Here is an 8789-nt window from a genome sequence, read left to right on the forward strand (position 1 = left end):
ATAATTAATTCAACGTGCTCTTTAGGCAACTGATGATGAGACACTGACCTTCGTCACAGCCCAATGGCAGCTGAGCGATCTACGTGAGATCAGCAACGAGAAGGGATGTTTACCAAACAATCTTGCTCAACAAAAATCCACAATGTTGACAGGAAAATACATTCTCCAGGTGAAATCTCCTCACAATTCCTAGCAAATCAATGAATGACTGAAACGAACAACAAAAATGAACCCAAACAAATCATTAAAAATGTTTTCGTTAAATTTTTTTCATTAAAATATTTTTTATTCATTTTTCTCCATTTAAATTGTTTAATTGTTTGTTTTGTCTATTCAGGTTTCATTCGCCCAATGTTTTCAACATTTCAACGATTTCAACAATAGATTTTTCGAAAAACTTAATTTACCTTTTTTTTAAAGTTTAATTGAAGATTATAAAGCCTCAACTTGAGACGTTTGAAAATGTCAAATTGAAAATTGGGAATATCTTCGAATACACGGGAGATAGCAAAATTTTGGTGGAGGCCTTTTTTGTAGAGAAAATTGAGAGCTACAAAAAAGGTTATGACAAAAATTCTGCTATCTCCCTTGGATTTCGAGATATTCGTTGAAAACTGACCAATAGTAAAAATTAACTTCTTTAATTTAGTTTTTTCCCTTTGAATATTCAATTTTACAACATTTTCAGGTGGAAAAAGGCTACGACATATCAACCCCAAAATACAAGCAACTAGAAGCAATGCGAAAGGTGTCGAACGAAAATATATCAGTGACAGATGCAGAGCAGACACAGGCCTGGGAAGTAAAGAGCAAAAGAATGATGCAGTTGTTTCTGACTGATGGCATTCAGGACGTGTCAGCGATCGAGTACCAGCCGATCAGATTCCTGAAGGACATCATCCTCCCAGGCTTCAAAATCATGATAAAAGGACCTGTTGCCTGCAGGAGAGGAGTCATTCTGCTGGATGAGTCGAGTATAATGGAGGTCGGGGGTGAAGTTGAGCATTTATTGATCTCCAATGCTACGGAAAACATTTTCGCACGGGCCTTGTGAGTTACTTTTGTGAGAAATATTCATTAGAAATTGAATGGATAAATCGAGGAAAAGGTGGAGAAAAATCAAGCTTCTTTAATCCTCGATATCTCCTAATCAAATGATGCGATTTTGATGAATCGAGTGTCATTTTAAAGATATTTCTTTAAGCTTCAAAATGAAAAAAAAAGTTATCCAATTTCACCCTGTCGATCTCGAGCTATCGAAGATTTAAAAAAGTATTTTAAATTCTGAATTCCGATTTTTTGATAAATATTTTTTAATCTAAAGGAGTTGATGAAATTTTTTTTCATTCATATTTTTCATTAAGAATTTCAGCAGCTATAAAATAGTTTCTCAAGAATTTGTCCTCATTTTTTCAATTCCAAGTCTTCTTTCAGAGAAGTTCATAAAAATGGAATGAGTAAATCGAGAAGGCAAAGGAAACTTAAGTTCCTTTAATCATCAATATCTCCTGACCAAACGATGCGATTCGAACGACTCAAAACTCATTTCAAAGCCTGAAAAATTCCCTTCAAAATGAAAAAAAAGTCGTTCGATTTCACTCAGCCGATCTCTCGTTATCGCCAATTAAAAAGAATGTCACCCTCTCCCCGTCCATTGACATGACTCCTAATATTCTAAAAACCTCTCAGGAACATGCCGGAGAATCCAGACCCCTACAACGACACAAAACAGCAGTCAGACGAGGCAGCAGCCCTGTTCGACGAAGATTTCGACGTAGACTTTGACGAAATAACCCAATTGGAATCAGAAATCCCCAGGAATCGAGTGCCCCGACCCAATCCCAAGCCCCCAAGACCCCAAAAATCCAATTCCTCCCTAAACCCCACCAAAAACCTGATGATACCAGTGGACAGGCCTAAACCTGCAGCTCTCCCCGTCTGTTTCCAAGCAGAGCCAGAAGCAGGAATGGAGGACATGGACTTCCCCGACGACGATCTCCTCTTCGACCTGATCGACGAGAACGATCTCGAGAGCATCTCAAGACAATCAAAAGATCGTCAGCATGAGAGTGCCAGTCGTAATCCCGTGAAATCGCCAGTTCATACAGTTCCAAAATCAAAAAATGATGATTTAATCATCATTTCTGATGAAGAATCAGATCAAGTAAAGCCATCACCATCAAAAAATCCTCCATCAAACGCCAGAAAGTCAAAACAAAATGAACAGACTGATGAAAATCTAGAGGATTTTGGAAACCTAGACTGGGACGATTTCGAACTAGAAGCTGAGGCCCTAAAAACAATTCAATCCCCAACAATAGCGACTAAAAATCATCCTGAGGTGGTGAAACCAGTGAATGCGAACTCTCTTTCAGCATTTTTCAGAACATGTGGGACGTCTGGTGTCGACAAAACCGTGAAACCTTTAGAAGTGACGAAAACAAGTGCTCAGAGACCCCCAGGGGGATCGAGATCCCCTTCAACTTCGAAGGTGACATCAGCAGCTCAGAAGAGGCTCTCGGACTCGCTTCCATCAGGATCAAAACTCCTCTGCAGTAAAAACAGCGCAAAGCCCAGTCAGAACGCAAGAGGAATTATGGATTTCTTCAGAAAGACTGAGCAGCCAAAGCCAAAGACTGTCGAACGTCCCAAGATATGTGACTTCATCTGCGAAGTAAAACGATTATCCCTGACTGAAGGGGTGGTTCGTAAGAAGATCTGGGGAAGGACGAAGTACCTTGGGAAATTGGGGAAGGGCGATGGGAGCTGGATGCTTGAGGGAACGTTGACTGATGGCACTGACAGCCTGGATGTTGAGTTTTCTTCTCGTGTTTTGGAGAAGGAACTTGGTTTTACTGTTGCTGAATTCGCTGTGCAGAAGAAGCAGAAGAAGAATAATCCTGAGATGGAGCAGAAATTGAGACAGGTAGGATAATTATTTAATTGGGGTAATGAAAATAATGAAATCAAATTAAATTTTTAATATGACGTGAAAAAAATGAGACGTTTCAAGATTTCAAAGGGCTTGGACAGAAATTTTTTTCGAAAAAATTAATTCAATTTAAAAAAAAAACGTGGTTGAAGATTTGAAAGTCTTGAAAAGGTTTTTTCCTTTCAGACTTCAAAGTCTCAAAGTTAATGCTTCAAAGTCTTGAGTTGGGACTTTCAAAGTTTCAAAATTGAAAGTTTGAAGTCTTAAGTGGACACTTTAAAGTCTCAAGTTGGATTTTTTTTAAGTTTAAACTTAAGACGTTTAAAAGTGTCAAATTGAAAGTTTAATGCCTCAAAGTTGAGACTTTAAAGCCTCAAGTGGGACTTTTTAAAGTCTAATTTGAAACTTTAAAGTCTCAAGTTGGAATTTTTAAAGTCTAAACTTAAGACATTTAAAAGTGCCAAATTGAAACTTTAATGCCTCAAAGTTGAGACTTGAAAGCCTCAAGTTGGGACTTTCAAGTCCTGAGCTGAGACTTTAAAGTCTCAAGATGGGACTTTGAAGCCCAAAGTCGGGCCTTAAAAGTCTTTAGCTAAAACTTTAAAGTCTCAAGTTGGAATTTTTTAAGTCTAAACTTAAGACATTTAAAATTGTCAAATTAAAACTTTAATGCCTCAAAGTTGAGACTTGAAAGCCTCAAGTTGGGACTTTCAAGTCCTGAGCTGAGACTTTAAAGTCTCAAGATGGGACTTTGAAGCCCAAAGTCGGGCCTTAAAAGTCTTTAGCTAAAACTTTAAAGTCTCAAGTTGGAATTTTTTAAGTCTAAACTTAAGACATTTAAAATTGTCAAATTAAAACTTTAATGCCTCAAAGTTGAGACTTGAAAGCCTCAAGTTGGGACTTTCAAGTCCTGAGCTGAGACTTTAAAGTCTCAAGATGGGACTTTGAAGCCCAAAGTCGGGCCTTAAAAGTCTTTAGCTAAAACTTTAAAGTCTCAAGTTGGAATTTTTTAAGTCTAAACTTAAGACATTTAAAATTGTCAAATTAAAACTTTAATGCCTCAAAGTTGAGACTTGAAAGCCTCAAGTTGGGACTTTCAAGTCCTGAGCTGAGACTTTAAAGTCTCAAGATGTGACTTTAAAGCCTAAAGTTGGGCCTTAAACGTCTTCAGCTAAAACTTTAAAGTCTCAAGTTGGAATTTTTAAAGTCTAAACTTAAGACATTTAAAATTGTCAAATTGAAACTTTAATGCCTCAAAGTTGAGACTTGAAAGCCTCAAGTTGGGACTTTCAAGTTCTGAGCTGAGACTTTAAAGTCTCGAGATGTGACTTTAAAGCCTAAAGTTGGGCCTTAAACGTCTTGAGATAAAACTTTAAAGTCCCAAGTTGGGACTTTAAAGTCTTGAAATAATATTTTGAAGTCTAAATTTAAAACGTTTGAAAGTATGAAATTCAAACTTTAAAGTATCAAGTTGAGACGTTTCAGTCTGAAACTAACACTTTTAAGTCTCAAATAGAGATCATAAGTCTCAAAATAAGCATTGATTGCAAAAAATTACAATTAATTTCATCAATTAAATTGCATTAGACATAAAAAAAACGGAGTTGAACTCCCAATATATTCTTAACTCAGTGCAATTTATTGTTTTAGACATTTAGAACTGCAGACGCAAGACTAAAAAATCTGGACGCCCTCGTCGAAATTGAACTCTCCCTAGACAACAAAAAGCCAAAAGTCATGTCAATCACAGACTTGAGTGATGCAGAAAAAAAAACGATAAGTGAGTGTAAAAAACGTCTCGGATACTCGTGAATCTGACTCGTATGTGATGTGAATGCACTCATTGTGTTAAACACGAAGAAATCTCTCCCCTTCAGTTCACTGATCTCCACCGTAAGCTCCAATTTATTATTGAAATAAAGAGAACCCCATGTGTTCAGCGTTGATCGTTATCTCCTTGCATTATTCATCTCCATAAATTTATTAATTCATCAGTGAGAATTAAATTATCAATTAATTCTCATTCATTTCAATTGAATTGTAAATACTGTAATCGTGATGCATCATGTAAATAATCAGTTTAATTATTGATAATTTTATAAAATTGTTCATTAAATCGTTATGATACAGAAGTCTTTATAATCAGTGAATGATTTAAAATCATTAATGCGTATCTAGCAGTTATGGTCTACAGTAAATGAGATTTTTATCACAAAGACGTTCTTTCCTGGAACTGCCTGCACGTTGTTATTAATTACAGTAATAACTAAATTAAATTCTCGGCAGTTTTCAAGTACTTATGGAACTATAATTACCTCTATCGTCAATAGAGTCTCACAAAGAACAAAATTTACGGAATTCAACAGAAAAACAAAACATTGAAAGAACAATTTCAGCCCTCGAACCATCAAAAAACGAAACATTTTGCACTATAAATCATCTTTTTCTTCTTGTCTCAGTGATAAAATGGGTATGTACATCCTCGAATAACTCTTAAATAATTAAGTAGACGGTGAAGGCAGTCAACATCTTATGCAGATAATGATAATGAAGGGAGTCTTAATAATTATTTACAATTTAGTGAACCTGATGTTTAACATCAAAACGGTTTTCCCTTTTCTTGAAATAAATAGTCGATATTCTTTAGATTCATCCTCACACGTATGGAGAAGTCCTACTCAAGTGTCTATTTTTCAAACAATATTCCATTGAAATTTCAGTGAAATTTTCGAACTGAGTCAATATCTAAACAAAAAATGTTCGAAATTCTAATGAAATTGAGAGCCCAGATAAAATGCACAATTTCAATCGTCAATAGCTCGAGATCGGCAGAGTGAAAATTGCCGATTTTTTTTTCATTTTGAAGATAATTTTTCAGTCTTCAAAACGAGCACCGACAGATGCAAATCGCTTCGTTGGATCCCGAGATATCGAGGATTGGCTCCTACGACTCGTCCATACGTGTCCCATCGAGTCAGACTTGGGTTTCGCTGCCACTGTGATATTTCCTGTGCTTTCTGTACTTCTTGTGCCCCCTGTGAGGCATCCCCCCGACACTGACCGCATGCTGATGAAGCAGATGATGCTGGGGAGGTGCCAGATGGCTCAAATGATGAATCTGATGATTCGCGGAGCTAGTTGATGTTGGACTGTAGCAATGCATAACAGGTACAGCATGGGAATGGCATTTGTGCGGTGGTTGCTTCCAGGGTGGCATTTTCCGCCAGATACTGAGGAGACTTGGCCACCAGATCCAGGCAGCAGCGGCCGCCCCACCGCTCAACGAAACAATGATCTTGAGAATGAAAAATTGCAGCTGCGGTCGAGATGGCATTCGGGGAGTGCTGGAGGGCTCTGGTGCCCTCAGCCACGAGTCACGTCCCCACCATTCGTAAAGAATTACACTGGTCGTGCACATCATCACGACTGCATAGATGCAGGAGAATATTCCGAGTCGTGTGAGGAGGGACTTCTGCCTGCGATGCACCTCCGCCGGGGATTTCGCCTCTCGTTGTCTCATCAGGGGATTCGTGTGGACGGCTGAGGGGGCCGGTGGACTCACTGGGGGGCGAGGGAGGAGGAGGCTCGCCAGTCCTGAGAGGAGGAATGCTGAACCGATTGATAGGTAGAGTAACTGGGGGGTGAGCACCAGGAGCAGGAGGGAACGGGAATTTTGTTGGCCCACGAAGCAGCTTCCTGGAACATTTGATTTTTTTCATTAGAGGTTTTTTGGTTTTAATTATTTGGTCGATTGTGCAGGCCAAGATTAATTGTTATTGAGTGAATAATAATTAAATATTGGAGGAAATGAAGGGGAAAAATTGAGGTTTTAATGAACTGCGAAAAAAATGAGACTTGTTCTAAGATTTTAAAGGTCTTGGAGAGATTTAAAAAAAAATTAAATCAAGTTTTTGAAAAACTTGAGTGAAGATTTGAAAGTCTTTAAAGAGACTTTAAAGTCTCAAAGTTAATGCTTTAAAGTCCCAAGTTGGGAATTTTGAAGTTTGAGACTTTGAAGTCTTGAGTTGAGACTTTCAAGTCTTGAGTTGAAACTTTAAAATGTTAAATTTGGACTTTAAAGTCTTGAGCTCAGACTTTAAAGTCTCAAATTGGAACTGTCAAGTCTTGAGTTGAGACTTGAATTCAGAGATAGGAATACAAACATTCGTAATTTAGAGACTTAAGTGACTTAAGTTTAGTATAATTTCGAGACTTTAAAGTCTCTGAGACTTTAAAGTCTCAAAGTTAAACTACAAAGTCTCGAGCTGGGATTTTTTAAAGTCTCAAAATTAAAACATTGAAGTCTTGAGGTGAGACTTTCAAGTCTTGAGTTGAGACTTGAATTCAGAGATAGGAATACAAACATAATTTATGGACTGTAAAAATCTTTTAAAAATGTCAAAATACAATCAGACACTTTGGGTTTCTCTACAATTTAATGCGTTCATTAAATGGCATTTATCCAAGTACACAAAAAAAATTAATACCCATGAGCTCCTCTTCGATATTACTTCAATAATTTTTAATGTGAAAATAGATCGATGGAAAAAAACTTCAATTTAATTTTTTCACGGAGGATATGGCTTCGCCGGTGGTCTCGGGAAATGTTTTACATGACTCGAAACATTATATGGGAATCTGGGAGGACGACAAATGCATCCTGGGGGGAGAGAGTGCACACATTGAGATTTTAAAAGGTTTTTTTGGGGTTTCGGCCTGGAGGAAGCACATGTGCCTTGAAAAAATTGGGGGAGTGGAGGGTTCAGATTCACGGAATGTCACGTGTAAGATTATTAAATGCATTTTTGTCTTCTTTTAATGAGAATTGAAAAACAAATTGCAATTTTCTCCAAATTTTCGACGATTTTCTTGAATTCCATTCGAAACTTAAAAATTCCCTTGAAACGATTCGAAAATTCTTCAATTATCGCCAATTTGTTGAATTAATTGAACAATTACAAAAAAAATACAATTTTTTTTCAATTTTCCAGAAAGAATTAGTGAATGAAAAAAAAAGTTTACACGACGGTTAATTTTTTAATGAATACAATTTTCCATTTTTATAATCAATAATTGAGGAAAGTGGACCTACAAAAGGTGACAAAACGCCCCTCCGGAATGTTCTGATGGACTCGTTAATTCCGGGCCCGCGAGCGTCGTATCCCCGGATAAAAGAAAAAGGAATTTGCCCGATAAAAATATAAGCGAGAGAAGGGGCCGGACGCGTGGCTGTCTCGGTTGATTAGACGGTAGCCGAGTGTTTGTTGAGGGAAAAGAGTGCGAGAATTTCGCAATCCGGTTTCCGGGGCGCGGTATGTCATTCTCATTTCTTCTCGCAAATGGTTGCGCATTCCAGCGGTGGATAAAAATTCTTCAGCCTGACCTGCGACAAAGTGGTGACAATGTCCGAGAAACTGATGATTAACGAGATGGCGAAACGGAAAATAAATGAACAGTCTGAAATGAATTTTTCTCCGTCGAAATTGCCCGGCGATTTACGTCCCGGGGAAAATAAAAATGGCCATCTACCAGGCATAAACTGGCTCGCGGTAATCTCCCACGAAGAATCTCGTTCGCGAGTGAATGCTCAGTTTCTCAGGCCAGAATAAAGGCCCGAGCAAAACTACATGTGTATAATCGGAATCAATAATCAGAAATCCTGTGGTGAGGAGGGTCCTATGGACGTTGGGGACCAATGGGCCCCGTTTGTGAATTCGATTGGGGTCACTTAACATAAAGAAACGATCCCCGCCGGTTTTGGGGGTGAAAAATTTTTTGCTCGAAAAAAATTGAAGGTTAACCCCTTTCCATTTTTTTCGAGGAAAAAATTTTTCACCCCCAAAACCGGCGGGGATCG

General features: G+C 38.0%; 2 protein-coding genes across 3 annotated transcripts in view; one reads left to right on the top strand and one right to left on the bottom strand.

Moving 5' to 3' along the window:
• The window catches only part of LOC107044499 (recQ-mediated genome instability protein 1), a 30413-nt gene extending 25529 nt beyond the window's left edge, over positions 1 to 4884 (top strand). For both annotated transcript variants that reach the window (XM_015266402.2, XM_015266401.1), the window contains exons 2-5: positions 26 to 169; positions 689 to 1050; positions 1690 to 2926; positions 4583 to 4884. In XM_015266402.2, coding sequence (XP_015121888.1) covers positions 143 to 169; positions 689 to 1050; positions 1690 to 2926; positions 4583 to 4744 — 1788 coding nt within the window. In that variant the 5' untranslated portion in view covers positions 26 to 142 and the 3' untranslated portion in view covers positions 4745 to 4884. The remainder of the gene's footprint in view (positions 1 to 25; positions 170 to 688; positions 1051 to 1689; positions 2927 to 4582) is intronic.
• Positions 4885 to 5067: 183 nt separating this feature from the next.
• The window catches only part of LOC107044500 (frizzled-4), a 28700-nt gene continuing 24978 nt past the window's right edge, over positions 5068 to 8789 (bottom strand). Inside the window, exon 6 of the mRNA XM_015266403.1 lies at positions 5068 to 6628. Coding sequence (XP_015121889.1) covers positions 5907 to 6628 — 722 coding nt within the window. The 3' untranslated portion in view covers positions 5068 to 5906. The remainder of the gene's footprint in view (positions 6629 to 8789) is intronic.

The sequence above is a fragment of the Diachasma alloeum genome, unplaced genomic scaffold, assembly GCF_001412515.2.
Source record: "Diachasma alloeum isolate Michigan unplaced genomic scaffold, Dall2.0 Dall_scaffold_00753, whole genome shotgun sequence".
In the NCBI taxonomy this organism is placed as follows: Eukaryota; Metazoa; Arthropoda; class Insecta; order Hymenoptera; family Braconidae; genus Diachasma; species Diachasma alloeum.